We start from the raw sequence: 15,687 nt of genomic DNA, 5'->3' as shown, positions 1-15,687 counted from the left end.
TTTTGAAGATTAATAGTTTGATTCGATTTCCAGTACTTTGTAGATCCCAAAAAGGAATATTTGTTATTGGTATGAATTGGTCCAAAAGAGACAAGTTGTGGAATTATATTTTGAAATTAAGTTCAGGCTGTAATACTCACTTGTTCTATATATTTTATGAAATTTTGATTTTGAATTTAAGGGTTAGCACAAGCCAACTCAGACTCTCAATTGTGGGAGAGAAATTACATTGGTTCTAAACTTCCCTTATCATATTACATTATTGATCTTTTTTAAAAATTTGAAGTGTTACAATATTTTAGGGATGTCAGGAAGGAAAATTCAACCATTCATGATTATAAAAGTAAAGGAAGTTAATAGTAATAAAGTAATATATTTGCTATAAGAAAAGATTACTATATTCCTATATTCGTTAAAATAAAAGATAATTATATTCTTATATTCACCCAAAACAAAGATAAATATATTATTCCGATAATTTTTTTATAATAAGATGATTGAACCTTTGACTTTAAAAAAAGGGTTTCAAAATTTTTGAAATTATGTTTTATTCCGATATTTTGAATAGAAATTAGTCCAGGCTAATTTGGAACTATGGATAGTGTGATATCTAACATTATACGAATTTTCTTGACAATTATAAAAGAAAAAAAGTTAAAATAGTTATCCCATGACATTAAACAAATACATTTACAAATTAGCTTGGCAACTCGAAGATATATGTAAAAAATACTTAACAAATATCTGATACAAACATTTCTTTTGTTTATTTGACCAAAAAGATTCACAAGATCAAACTAAAATTTTATAAGAGCAATAAATCATATTTTGGTAGACCAATAATGTCTTTAAAAAGGACCAAAATCATCAAATCAAATAGACAGATTGATTGAACTTCAGCATGATTTGCTAGCATTCCTTTGAAGAAAGTGAATTCCATATTCTTAGCTCTTACGAATGCTTTTTCCACCTTTCTTTAGACATATGGAAAGTGAAGCAAAAACTGAAACATTATAAGATTTGAAGTACTATTAAAAAGAAGTGTTTATACCGTTTCTTTGTCCTCCTTCAGTATCAGTAGCTTCTTGCTCTAACAGAGACAAGTTCAATGAATGGATGATCTTGGCATCAGAGGCAAAACATGAATGTGTTCATGCACTATGCCCACAGATTATGCAAGCAAATTTGGAAGAATGAACAAATTGTTACTGATAAATTGCTGAGGAAGCAAAGACTTGTTTAATTGAATTTAAAGAAATATAGCATCAAAACCAGATCCTGTGTTTAAAACTTAAAATATAAAATTACAATCAGAAGAAGGGATGACGGGCTTTTTAGATAGTATACAAACAGGGATTCTGGATGAAGCTCCATCTGGAGTTGTGAATAGCTAAGATCAAACTCTACATTTCTTTGTGATAAGTTGTGTAGGCCAAGTGAAAGATTTGGAAAAGGGGAGAGGAATGATACCCAAATCGGCAAAAGCAGTGAAAATGATTCATCCCATGTCAAACGAACGTTCTAATGATACCCAAATCGGCAAAAGCAGTGAAAATGATTCATCACATGTCAAAGGAACGTTCCCATGTTAGATTCCCCAGGCAGAAGCATCTGTTATTCCGAGTTCAACAAACAGAGAGTTGATGTTGGGTTCTTCCAACAGGCTAAAAGCAGTAAATCCATAGTAGGAGTGGTATAAATCAGGAAAATCCAATGGAAACTTGCTGAAACCACCATACTGTCAAGCAAAATTACGGCAAAAAGTTATTGAACTTCGAACCCTTTTAGTTAGTTCAAAGGTTGAGACTAGGGATCAAAATTTGGTTATCGATTCTAAACCTGTGCTTTCATGATTTATCCACGGGAAATTTTTGAATGTTTGTTTTAAGAATGAAAGTGAACTGGAGGTAAAGAGAAATGATACTACCTTAGACTGGCAAGTCAACAAAAATGTCTTCAAAGCCTTCTTATTAATGAAATCAAGGCCTCCCAAAATCCTCAAGGTAGATCCAATCCTACCACAACATTGCTTAGTCAAGAGCTAAATCCCATATTACCCTAGAAAAACGGTCACACCTACATTTTTCCTTACCAAAACGCATAACAAGTGTCAGCAGGCTTGTTAGGTCGACCTTGAAATCCTCCATTGGCTGCCTGTTTCTACATCCGGATACAATAACATTTAGGCAACGCCTCGATAAATAGTTGAGAAACGCATTGACATAAGAAAGCAACTAAGTTGAGAAAAATCAAAGAGAGGACAAACTATTTTTCATAAATGTGTCTTTGTTTCCAATCTACCCTTGGCCCTTTATTTTCTAGTAAAAGTCAAATTTTGAAGCATTACGATGTCCAGGGGTTGAAACTCTTTTGTGGTAGAATGATGAAAACAAACCTGCAAGCACCACTCCAGCAACAACGGGACGTTTATTATGGAAGAAGGATTGTCTCTAAAGAGAAGATCATCTTCAATGAAACCCATTAAACGGAGAGATGCAATAGCACAATACGTTCCACCGCCTGTGTCACTAAATCCAACCATTCGTAAATAACGATCAACTTCATGAAACGAACAACGCTGGAAACTACAATCGATCTTAGACCTTATGTTTTTGTGAGTTCTACAAATAAAGGCACACAGGTATTAAATTTATTAATCAACGGTATTGTTAATCTCACCATGAGATTCTGAACCAGGAGTTAACCCGAAGCCACCATCATATGACTACAAGAAAGGCATTACAAAAATGTCAAGATGATTCATTATTTTCTATAGGAGGACAACATAATAAACACACATACGTCAAGATTGTGGCAGTCTTCAAACAAACCTGGCAGTTCAAAATATAGGTTTTAGTTTTCTGCCTGTCCATCCCGCTCCAATTCTCAAGCATATAACAGATGGCAGCTGAGTAATGGGTTAATGGCATCACAAATATATTATACTAATATTCCCATAGTTTAAGAAGAAAGCCACAAACTTTCATATACCAGCACAATAGACGAACCGAAGGTCAGCCTCTGCTCCGACATGGATAGGCACAAAGCTGTCAGAACAAACATTGGTGCCAAAGAGGATTGGATTCGACATTGTTACACCATTTTTTATTTTTTATTTTTTTTTAAAAAAAGCAGAGAATGTGTCAGCATAATAATGGAGATGGATCTATGATAAAAACAAATTCTCATGTTACATATTAAATTTCCACAATAGTACATAAACATTTAACTTCAGAAGGTTCACCAACATTCTTAGCAGCAGTATGCATACACCTTGTGTTTTTGGTTCAAAAAAAAGTTTTAAATACATGCCAACCTTTTTCATTAAGTAATATCTACTTAAGATCAAATAATGAATAGATGTGAGAGGTACCAATAAATAGCCCAGTCAATCTGATGAAGATACAATATAAGAATCAATTTTAATTAATTTTAGATCAATTAATCAACGAACATAAAAGCTTATAAGAATACCTCCCATCAGATTGTTGAAGGTTTCTCATTGAGATTGCAATTGATTCAGAGTTAATATTGGAGAAGTCGTAACCAATGACCTTCAGTATTGCAAGGGCACAATATGTGCTCGCCAAGTGACTACCGTTGTGAATTAAATCCTATAAGCAGAAATCAACTATTATTAGAAAAAATATGTACGGGTCTCATTTGCACTGCATTAACTGTATGTCCCAATAGTAAGAGCAGATATTGGATGCCTGACGAAACAAATCATAAACATTAATACGCTATCTTCAAAACTCCAACAGGGAGCTTTGTGCATAATGTGTTTATCATACCCCATTCTCGTCTGGAGGAAACTGAGAACTTCTCGATCCGCAGAATCCATAAAACTCTCCTGCATCAAACCCAAAGCTAATTAGAAGGCACTTTCTCCATATAAATTTTACACTTTCTTTCTTAGGAAGTTCATACCATTGGTTTTTTCAGCCTTGTTTGAAGGAATTGCTTGAAAGGACAAGACCCAATTAGCAATTTTGTCCTTGTCCACCTAAAACAATTTCCAATATCTAATGTTATTCCTTTTCAAGCTTCGTTATTTTAAGACAATACGTTGGTTAAGGAAATAATCAATGCATTGCGCATTTTAGCTAATCATGGAGATAATAGCTGCACAAACGGTGATAAACATATAAGACACAAGTTTTCTTTTTTTTATAAGAAAAACCACTTCCATTGAGAAAAAAATGAAAGAATACAAGGGCGACAAAAACCCAGCCCACCAAAAGGAGAACCCTCTAAAGGAAGGGGTCTAGCTAAACAAAATAACACCTATAGAATAATTACAAAAGACCCTCAAATTCGAAGCTCAAAGAGAAACATGATAATGCACAAGGGAACAAAGCTCACAAGAGTCCCTCTCTGCTCATATAAGACACAAGTTAATAGCAAGCATATTGTCATCACTATAATAGTTCTACAGCTAGTTGGTTCAAAACTCATTCCTCTAATATAATTAAGATAGTTCTACAGCTAGTTGGTTCAAAACTCATTCCTCTAATATAATTAAGAGTTGAATAGATTTACAAAGAAAAATCCACAACTCAGATCAAAATTTAGATACAAGAACTCGAATAACAGCCCAAAACACTCTTCCCAAAAACCCCCACCCCTCAAATTCAATATCACCCTCATTTTCAGTTCTCACAGCAAAACTTCTCCATATCTACAATCAAACAATTAATGGGATCACATAACTAGCACAGGTTCCTTTAAGCCGCAACGATTACCAAGAGTAAGATTTATAATCAGAAAGAAAAACATTCCCAATTCCAAAATTCCAAATAGTCTAATCCGAGCAATTCATAGGCAGTATTGGGTATAATCAAAGGGATAGAAATTCAACGGAAAAGAGGAAACCTAAACATTTCAATGATAACACAAATCTAAATTTAATAGTGAATTAAAAATTGTACCCACACGATCCACGGCACCAAGAAGGTGAAGGCCGGAGATGACGAAGTAAGCAAGTGTAAGGTGGTTAATCTCTTGAGTTTGATACTGAAAAGGCAACAACTGGTACATCATCTCCAAGAACATCACATGACGATCTCTATCGAACCCAGAAGAAGAAGAAGGAGGAGGAGGAGGAGAGGAAGAAGGAGTGGAGGAATCTTGAAGAAGGTTCGACTCTGAATCCATGGCGACGCCTCTCTAGATGCCTGGAAGACTCCTGCTTTCACTGCGTTGGCAAGTGCGATGTCTTTGGCTTTTGGACATTTTAATCGGGCTAGTTGCATAAACAGAATTAAGTCCAAAATAATAGAATATGTAGTACAAAAATAAAATAATTGTATATATAGATCAAAAATGATAAAAGACTAAAAAATTCATGCCTAGTCATCATTTTGTTCACTTCTTCCCGGTTTTATCAAATTAAAAGCTATCACTGATAGCAACTATTAGTGATAACCACTGATAGTTGCTATCGCTGATAGCTTCTATTAATTGTTATCTATGATAGCTTTCAATTTGAGAAAAATTAATACAATCTTGAAATATTAGCTTTTAATTTACTATCAATTATTAGTAGCTATCATTGATTCACTTTCATCAATTGGAATCAACATTTAAATATTACTACTTATGCCTATCATTGGCTATCAATGATAAATTTATAAATAGTGATCAACTTTGAAAGAAGACAACAACTTTGATTACCATAGTAATTATCACTAATAATCTTTTATCATGGCTATCACCGATAATAACTACCACTCATTATCACTAATAGACTTTCATCAATTAGAATCAACCTTGAAATATTAACACTTAAGGCTATCAGTGATAGACTTTTATAACTGATCACTGGTTATCACTGTAATGACCCGACCCCCTAAGACTTAAGTTAGGCCGTTACTAAATACATGCATGCATGGAACTCAAAACGACACTCGGTTATGGCGAAATAAATGCTAATTAAATATGGTAAGTTCAAAAGACTTTAATTAAATTGAAATACTAATGGATAGTAAATGAGTCTGAAAAACGATTCTTAAAGTAAGTTTTAAACATCAAAACTAAAAGTTAAGAGAAACATGAAAAGAACTCTAAATTTCATGTTGCGAAAGCGTAAAAACTAGTCCTAATGGCTCGATCACGAATTTCGCTTGTCCATCGTCAGTGCATCTCTACCCTTACCTGAAATAACAACATGAGAAAGAATGAGTATAAAATACTCAGTAAGTAACCCCACTACTAAGGTCTAGCTGGGTATCTATGTCCTCTAGATACTCACCTCTGGTGAAACATATAAACTGCTTTAGTCCTCATAGGACACATATGCACATGAAACAAGAAGAAGACTGAGTCTTATCCTACTGTAGTTAAGTATGCCCACTACCTCTGGTGAATCCCGAAGGAGATACAAACTGGTGAATCCCGAAGGAAACACAAACTGGTGAATCCCGAAGGAAACACAAAATCTAACGGACATCTAACTAATCAGTAAGGACATTTGCACGGTCTCAACATCATAATCATCACTGTACGAATCTATGACATACATATAAACCTCAACATCATGGCTATACAACATACACATATACCTCAACATCATGGTTCTATAACATATATGTGTATCTCAACATCATGGTTCTACAACATACATGTGTACCTCAACATCATCAGATCAAATACAACCATATGGAAGCACATACCATCTCACACTAGCATTCAAGTGTCTATGTACATAAATAAATAATTCATATCTCGTACTAGAACATACTGTGATCATATTATACTATCAGTCTATCATGCTAACATTTTGCCATAACGTACATTTATCATGCTAGCATACATCTAATGCCTGGCCCGTGGGCAGTTCCAATAGTAAGATTACTTACCTTGATATTAGGTAGCAATTGAATCTTTATGAAATTATTGAATCCTTAATCAAGCCTAAACATAAACCAAGCTTTAAAATTAATACTTAAGGCCAAATTCCAAACACCAAAATATTACAAAATATTTCCAGATGACCTTATCTAAGGTGTGGTCCAATTCGAATTCACCTTCCAAACCTCTAATTTTAAGTCTGAATAATTAGCAAACTAAACTCTTCATCATCTTGAATGAAATTCTTGAATCAACCCCCTAATCATAATTTGAAATTAGGCTTACATGATTAAAGCTTGAATCAAATACATACTTCACTACCAATGTCTCAAATAAATTATCCATATGTAGTTTGTCAAAAAATCACTTCCAAATGACTTTACCAAAATTTCTCAACAACCAAAATTAATCTACAAGAGGGTAATCAAAGCATAAAACTTACCAAAACTCGCTGAAACAAACTCCAACTTCACTGAACAACACCTCAATACCTTCACAAACAATGAGTATCAACCAATTGATGCCAAAAGTAAATGAGTATTCAAGAATCAACCGAAAACAAACCCAAACGGCAGAAATCTTACCCAAATTGATAGATCCAGTGGTGGACGGAGGTCATAAAGAAGAAACTGACGCGGCGGCTTTGGGCGGCGTCGAACGGGCTCACAAACGTGAGGAAAAAAGGGGGTGGGGTTTGACTTTTTATAAAAAAGAAATAATAATAAAACAAAAAAGGAAGTAAATATAATTACATTTAATTCATTTCCGTTTTATACTATTAAATTCCTTTCCGTTTCAAAAGAAAATTAATTCCTGCCATTAATTTTAAATTTGAATAATTTCATGCCAACAATTAAATTCTCACACTTACACTTGAAGTCCAAAATTCCAAAAATTCCCTCCAACTAATAACAATTACTGAAATTCCAAATAATAAAGTTACTGAAATTACATTATTACTAAAAAATGTGCGGGGTGTTACAATCACCTTTGAAAGAAACTCGATATATAGATATCACCTAAGTTTTATCACCGATATCACTTACATCACTCATATTGTGGTTATTAGTGGTAGCTTCTTTCACTGATAACATCACTAATAAGATGCTATCAATGATCTCACTGATATCATGCTATCAGTGATAGTTTTCTATCACCGATAACATGCTATCAGTGGTAGCTTCTATCACCAATAACGTGCTATCGGGTAGCTTCTATCATCGATAACATGCTAATCACTGGTAAATGTTATCAATAGTAGCTTCTATCAATTATAGTAAGTGAACACCTTTTTGCCCATTTCTTGTCCTTCCCAAACATTTATAAGTCCCTTTTCTTTTTGATGATAGTTTCTATCACTGATAAATATGCTATTAGTGATAACTTCTAGGCATTTCACTTACATTTTAGTTCGAGATTCAACTTGATTAATTAAATTGACTAAGTTGGCTATCAATGATAGATTTCTATAAATGGATATTAACTATGAAAATATAATCAAAGATTAAGCTATCAATGATAGAAAATATTAGTGGCTTTCATTTGCTATTTATATTTATTATTTGTTATAATAATCAAACTTGATGATTGGCTTCTTGGTGTTAAGTCACTTATGAATTGAGTACTTTCAAGTCCTAAGTCCTACGTACGGAACTCAGCTTCATAATTCTTGTGAAAAAAGGGGAAGAAGAAAAAATTCAAATAAAGGAAAGAAAAAATTTAAAAATAAGAGAAAGAGAAGAAGCAAAAACTGAAAAAAGGAAAGAAAATTAAATAGAAAAAAGGAAGCAAAAATGAGACAAAAGAAGGAAATAAAAGAAAATAACAAAATAAATGAAAGAAAAAGAAAGGGAAAAAGAAGGAAATGAAAGAAAATAAAAAAATAAAGGAAAGAAGCAAACATCGAATAAAGGAAAGAATAAAATAAGGGAAAAAGCAAAAATTGAGAAAGAAAATAAAATTAAAATAAAATAAAATAAAAAAAAGGAGGGAAGAAGCAAAAATCGAAGAAGAGAAAGAAAATAAAAAGACTAAAAAAAAGGTGTACAACAAGATAAGACAAGAGACGGTGAAATTAGAAATTAAAAAAAAAATCCAAAGATTGACTAATCAACTCATCCATATTTGCAAATATTTTAAAGATGATATAATTTTTAGATTTTTTTCTCTTATTCTACTATGTATTACAAATATCCTTTAATCAAATGAAAAATTTATGATAAAAATTGTTTTTTTAAGTACAATAAAGGTAAACTCGAAAAGCCACCTTCAAATAGAATGGTAGTTACAAATTACCCTTCAAACTTTTAATTATAAAATTTGAGTTCATAAATTTCTACCAGTGTTAAAATTAGACCCTTAAATTTATAATAATTATAAAAATAGAATCCATAAATGATAAATTTGAACTCTTAAACTTATGCAAATGTTATAAATTATACAATTACATAAGTTTGAAGATTCAAGCTTGACCCAATTCTAATATTCATATAAATTAGAGAGTTAAATTTTTAAAATTGAAAGTTTAAAGGTGTAATTGTACCTGTCACCATATTTCATGAGTGGTTTTTGCAATTTTCCAAAAAGAAAATAGTCAGTTTAAGGATAGCTTAATGACATGAATATGAACTAATAATTTTAAAATATGATATTCGATTTACCATCTTAATTTAATATTTAATTTTACACTATTATATATATTTTTTATATCATTAAAATTAATTTTGAATGATTAAAATTATGTTTTAAAGTGATTCTCGGAATGATAGAAGTAATTTGAACAAAGTCGTATGTTGGGAGTGATTTTGAGATGGTCAAAATCACTTTTTCTCTTGCCAAAATCACTTTTCCTTAAAATGATGGTGTAGCTAAAATTGATTTTAAAAAATTATAAAATCATTTCAAATTGATTTGGGAGGAATTAGTTGATATGTGGTTTTTGTTAGGTGGTTGACCGAAAATTAGTCCCAAAATAGCTATTTAATTTAGTTTTTATTAAAATATTGTTGGTTAGCTATTTGTGATTTTTTTTTTTTTTTTTTTTAAATTTTAAACACAAGAACATCAGATGAGATATAGCTTATCATTAAATCATTAATAAAAACAAACAATTATATATTTTTTGAATTTTCATTCAATATCTATTATAAACATTCACCTTATTCAAAATATCAATCTTACATATAAGAATTTAACAATAAAATAAATAGAAATAGATATTTACTGCAATTATTTAGTTAAATAATAATTTCTTAAATAGAAAATACAATTTTGAATAGTTGAGTCATGTTAAATTCACTTTTAGAACCAAATATAATAATTCAAAATCTCTTTTAAATATTTGAAAATCACTTTAAAAAGTTTGGAACAAAACGTAAATTTAATTCTTTAAAAATCAATTTTCATTTACTTGATAGATTTAGAATTGTAATTTGGCTTTTGCAAGAAGTTCTTTTTTGATTAAAAGAAAAAGAGGAGAAGTTGAAGAAAATATCAAGTGTGTTATTAAAGATGTAGATCTATCATTTACATCATTTTATTTTTTCAAAATGTAGTTAAACTTGTAGTAGGAGTGTTCATGGGTTGAAAGATTTTTTTAGACCCAAACCAATTGGTTGGATTGTAAATTTCTTCAACCCAAATAATTCTGGTTAAAAAATGAATCCAATCCAATCATAAAATATTTAGATTGGGTTGGTTCGAGTTAATAGGTCATTTATTTAAAATTTTGTTCTAAAAAAAGCAAAATGTAAATATGTAAAAATCTATTTTTATTATTTTTATATATTGAATTAAGATTAACAACTCAATTTCAATTTATATAGTGAAATTTTCTTTATAAAATGAAAAGAAATTACTTTTAAGAGTTGTTAAAAAATAAATTATTAAAAAAGTATTAGAATTAAATAAAATTAAAATAAATATATGTTTAAATAATTGTGTTATAAGTAACAAAAAAAAATATATTTTAAAGTTTATATTAAATTCGGGTTGGTTCGAGTTATATTAGGTGAACCCATGAACCAACCTAATCCATAAAATTTTCATTTATTTGAATCCAATCCAACTTAGATGAGTTGATAACCCAACCCAAACCGCACAAGTTGGATTGGGTTGATCGATTTTTTCGGGTTTTGAACACCCTTTAACTTTTAGCACAATTCTAGTTTTTTTTTTGTTGTCAAAAAAAATTGAAAAAAATGATTATTTTTAACTTAAGAAGTTTTCTGGTTTTTAATACTAACATATTTTTTAAAAATTAGTTTTTCTAATTTCTTTTAACTTTTTCCACTTTTATTGGAGGGTCCATAGAGTGACATTACAGAAATACCCTTGTAAAAGAAAAAAAAGAATGTTCGGTTTCATTCCTCTTAGCCATTTGGGATTATGAGGAAAAAATGCTTTTGAAGAGAAGAGAGAACGACAGTTTTTAGTTGGATTCAAACAAAAAGAACATTTGTTGAAATCCACCAAGAAATCTTGTAAAGATTCAACTTAAAATAAGAACTCCTTTTAAAATTGAGAATTTTCTTTTAAAGAAATGGGGTTTAACAAGGATTTAGGTTTTTTTTCCTAAGAAAAAAGTTGGGAAATTTTTAAAATTAAATTTCCCGTAAAATTTTCTATACTTTTTCCCATAAGAAATTGACTAGGATCTTATGAGAAAAAAGACATAGTATGATTAAATTTAATTTTAAAAAATAAAGTCCTATAAATTCATATGTATTTTTCTCATATGAAATCAATCCGTTTGATAGCTCTCAAAAAGAGCTATTATTCCTAGCTTAATTCAGGCTCGTTATCGGATTTTACATGTTTATTTCCCTATTTTGTAGGTACTGAGCAATCAAGAGGTAGAATTAATCATTTGGTGAAGAACATGGTTAATTTGAAGTAATTTGGAGTTGATTTGAGCATTCGAGCTTCAAAATAGTTGAAATTACCAAAATGTCATCGAGTTTCACCAAGTATAATAAGCCATCGAGTAATTGAGTAAAATTATCCTCGAGTAAAAGGCCATCGAGTGTCATTAAGTATAATCGAGTAAAATACTATCAAGTAATCGAGCGTCGAGCATCGAGTAAAGGAACTCGTGCATCAAGTATCGAGTTTTTGACAGAATGCTCAGTGTTGCAACATTTTTCCTAACGCTCGTGGCCCTTTCCTTTCGAGCGTTGCAACGTCGTTTCTAGTATTGCAATGCTGCAAAGATTTCTATAAATACCTCCCTTTGGTTTTAGGTCATAAATAGGCTGAATTTTGGAGGCCGAAGTTAACCTCCATTCTTCTTCCTTTCCCTTCACAATTTAGTATCTTTTATGTTAGTTTTTCTTTTTGTCTTGGGTTGTAATCAACAAATTGGATGTATATCTCGGATTTGTCTATGAATTAAGGTAACTTCTATCTAGTTTATTTCAGCAAGAGCCCTATGTCTATTTTCTTGAAGGTTTTCTAATTAACTTAACTGAATTGTTGTGAATTATTTGGGATAATTTGATTGAATCTTAATGAACTTTTATAAATTGATTTGACAAATTAGTTTATTGAAATTCTTGTTTGCAAAATCATCATAGCCTATGCATATATTGATTGATTTAGTTGCACATATTAGGATCGCATGTGTAAAGTCTAGACTTTTTTTGACCAAATACATGTATGCCCTAATATAATATTTTCCAAATAAATCGTGCTATAAGATATGGCTTTTCGGTTTATAGGATGTCTCAACAATTGAACACTTTTATGCAATTCAATTTTAACTTGTATGTTGCTAGGAAGGAAGAATTATAAATTGAATTAGGGCTAATTTGATTCGAATTTAGCTAATTGAGCTATTAGATTTTCTAATAAGTTGAGGGGTTGGCAGATTCAGTGTAATTAATTGATGCCTAATGAAAGAAATTGTGTAGGAAACTCTCTCTTGGTTTAGAAATTAAATAGACTCTTATTCTAGATTACATTTACCATTTTATTTCAATTTCATGCATTTATCTTTTCCACACAAAAACCTCCAATTTACCGTTCTAGTTAGAAAATTAACTTAATGAAACAAATCGCACTTCCTTGCGGATCGATTCGGACTTACAATTATTGTTACGATTTTGTAGTGATAGGAGTAGTTCGATATATATAAATTTTAATTTTGTTTCAATTTGGAGTCAAATTAACGATTCTCGACCCAAAGACCAATTCTTATAGGACAAAGAAAGAAAGGAATAATGAATGAAGGGACAAAAATTGATAAGACCTTAGGCGAGATTCTCAAAAAATTTCTTGAAAAGACTATGCATACCTGACCCAAAAAAAAACAAAATCTTGCTTACTATATTAGATGCATCACTAAGAAAAAAAAAACATTCGACTAAGCCTTAAAGGGTAGTATGGGAAAAAGCAGAAAGAAAATGAAAAAAAAAAAAAATCTAGAAATTTTCCCATAAGAAAGAATCTCGTAAGATTTTTATTTTTTTTTTCTTTTTTCAAATGACCCATTTACGGCTTATTCATGTCTTTTTAATGATTTTTAATGATGTAGAATGCAGTATATATTTTTGTCGGATATGCATCAACTTTTTAGAAAATATTTATGAGAAATTTTATAGGAATTGTTTTGATATAACATTTACGATTTTTTTTTTTTTAAATGAAATTTACTCCGTAAAATATGTCTTTTGTAAGGACCTCCTCGATTTCTTGCAACAATGGATTTTTTAATCAAATTTAATCGTATTTTGTCTATTTCTTAGAGAAAAAATACATAAAAGTTAAAAATTAAATAAAAAAATCTCCGACTTTTTTTTTTTTTTTTTAAAAAAAAAAATTCCAATCCCGAAAAAGTTAAACTATGTTTCTTTAAAAATAATCTTTGTTTGAAGTCAAATCGTTACGAGATTTTTAGTGAAATTCAACTATGTTCATTTTGTTTGAAATCCACACAGAAATTTCTTCATTCTCTTTTCTCTTCAGAAATATTTTTTGTTTTTTCTATGGTGCTACGAAAAATCACATTTCAAATCGTATAAAAAAAAAAAGTTGAAAAAGTAAGAAAGAGGTCCATTTCAAATAACCAAGAAAAAAGAAACTCAAACATCTTTTATTGCTTTTCATAGAGATATTTATGTAACATCACCATACGAGAGTGTTCAAAAAATTCGGTAACCCGACCAACCCGGACTACCCAACCGCGGTTTGGGTTGGGTTAAAATGTTAAAAAATATTAAATTCGGGTTGGGTCTCGGGTTACCCCATTTCAGGATCGGGTCAACCCGAACCCGACTCGTATATATATATATATAAATATATAAATAAAAGTTAAAAACAAAAAGCAGAAGACCCAATCCGAAAATTTTGGATTGGGTTGACCCTCCAAAAAAAGAAGTAATAGGGTTCATTATTAGTCAACCCGAATTTTTGGGTTAGTCTACAAAAATCTTTCAACTCAACCCAACCCGAATTATGTACACCCCTAATACGAGCCTCCAATAAAAGTTGAAAAAGGTAAGAAAGGAGTTAGAAAACTAATTTAAAAAAAGAGTTTAATTTGAAAAAATAAAGAACTTTTTCGATTAGGAATAACAATTTTCTTAAAATTCAAGTTTGGAATTATCAAAATAAATATATTTGAGCCGTCTAAAAAAATAAAAATGATATTCTAGATGAAACATCTCTCTGTTTTCTTTCTTTTTTTTTTAATAAATGTCTAGCCCTTATTCTCTTCCTTGAAGTTTAAATCCCGACTTGTTTTAAAATTTTGTTCAAGTACAAAAGTAATTTGTTAAAGTAGAGGAGGAATTATCATTGTTAATTTTAAGGTAGAAAATTAATTGGATAATCAAAACATGTGCTTATCGAAAATTAAATAGATGACTGTACTATGTATTACTCGTGTATGGAATGGTTGATCATTCATTGAATTCTATGAAGTTTTACAACATATAGGATGACACTTCTTCATAAAGAAGTAAAAAAGTATTATCTCAAAAGTGTCTATTTTTGTACATTTTTAATAAAAGTTTCTTTCTTCCTAGTATTTGTCTTTCTTTTGTACAAAATTCTTCAATAAATGTATTAAAGCCAACTAGCTTAGCTTGCCATGGTGGAGCTTCCAAATATCGAGTACAATTTGAGACCGTGAAGTTTACTGTTTAGGACACAACTACTTGTGGAGTACATTCATTACTGAGAATGATGGGAGATCTTCTCGTTGTTGAAGGAATCAAGAAGCTTAATCCTCATAATTACAAACACATGGTTCACATGCATGAAATCGTATCTCCAAGGCCAAGACTTGTAGGATCTTGTATGAGGCATTAAGGTCAATCCACTTGAACATGCTATTGGTTTGAAGAAATGGAATATCAAGGCAATTAAGGCCACGTTTGCAATTAAAACTACAGTTGATTTAAGAAATATTGGAGCACATTAGTATAGTGGAGAGCCGAAGGTAGCATGGAATGTGTTTACCTCGCTTTTTTTCAAAGAAAAATGATACGAGATTGTAGTGTCTAAAGAATGAAACCACATCAGTCGCTAAGAGGGAAATGATTAATTTTCACTTCCGTTCTCCTTGAACATATCACGGAGTATACATATTTTGGTATTAATATTATTATATATATAAAAATTTTCACAAATAGAAAAAAACGTCAAACTATTTACAAAAATAGCAAAAAAAAAAAAAAAACTTATAAGACGTAGACTTCTATCTACGTCTATCAATGATAGACTTCCATCAGTTTCTATCATTGATAGACTTCTATCAACCACATCAAAGGAGATTAAAAATTTGCTATTTTGTATAAATATTTTCTCTTATTTTTCTATTTCTGAAAATCCCCT

The 15,687-nt window shown here is 30.6% G+C and overlaps 1 protein-coding gene across 1 annotated transcript; it reads right to left on the bottom strand.

Moving 5' to 3' along the window:
- Positions 1 to 1,205: 1,205 nt before the first annotated feature.
- Positions 1,206 to 5,228, bottom strand: PGGT-I (Prenyltransferase family protein). Its single transcript, XM_039034478.2, has 11 exons — positions 4,936 to 5,228; positions 3,931 to 4,006; positions 3,795 to 3,853; positions 3,475 to 3,614; positions 2,992 to 3,047; positions 2,832 to 2,908; positions 2,680 to 2,725; positions 2,396 to 2,520; positions 2,093 to 2,160; positions 1,928 to 2,015; positions 1,206 to 1,738 (listed from the first exon to the last, which is right to left on the bottom strand). The coding sequence occupies exons 1-11, from the start codon at positions 5,155 to 5,157 to the stop codon at positions 1,589 to 1,591; spliced, it is 1,107 nt and encodes a 368-aa protein (XP_038890406.1). The 5' UTR covers positions 5,158 to 5,228; the 3' UTR covers positions 1,206 to 1,588.
- Positions 5,229 to 15,687: the final 10,459 nt, after the last annotated feature.

Source organism: Benincasa hispida, chromosome 6 (assembly GCF_027475165.1).
Source record: "Benincasa hispida cultivar pf3 chromosome 6, pf3_genome.v1.1, whole genome shotgun sequence".
In the NCBI taxonomy this organism is placed as follows: Eukaryota; Viridiplantae; Streptophyta; class Magnoliopsida; order Cucurbitales; family Cucurbitaceae; genus Benincasa; species Benincasa hispida.
Note: the sequence above shows the minus strand (reverse complement) of the source record. Positions and strands in the feature narration are given on the sequence as shown.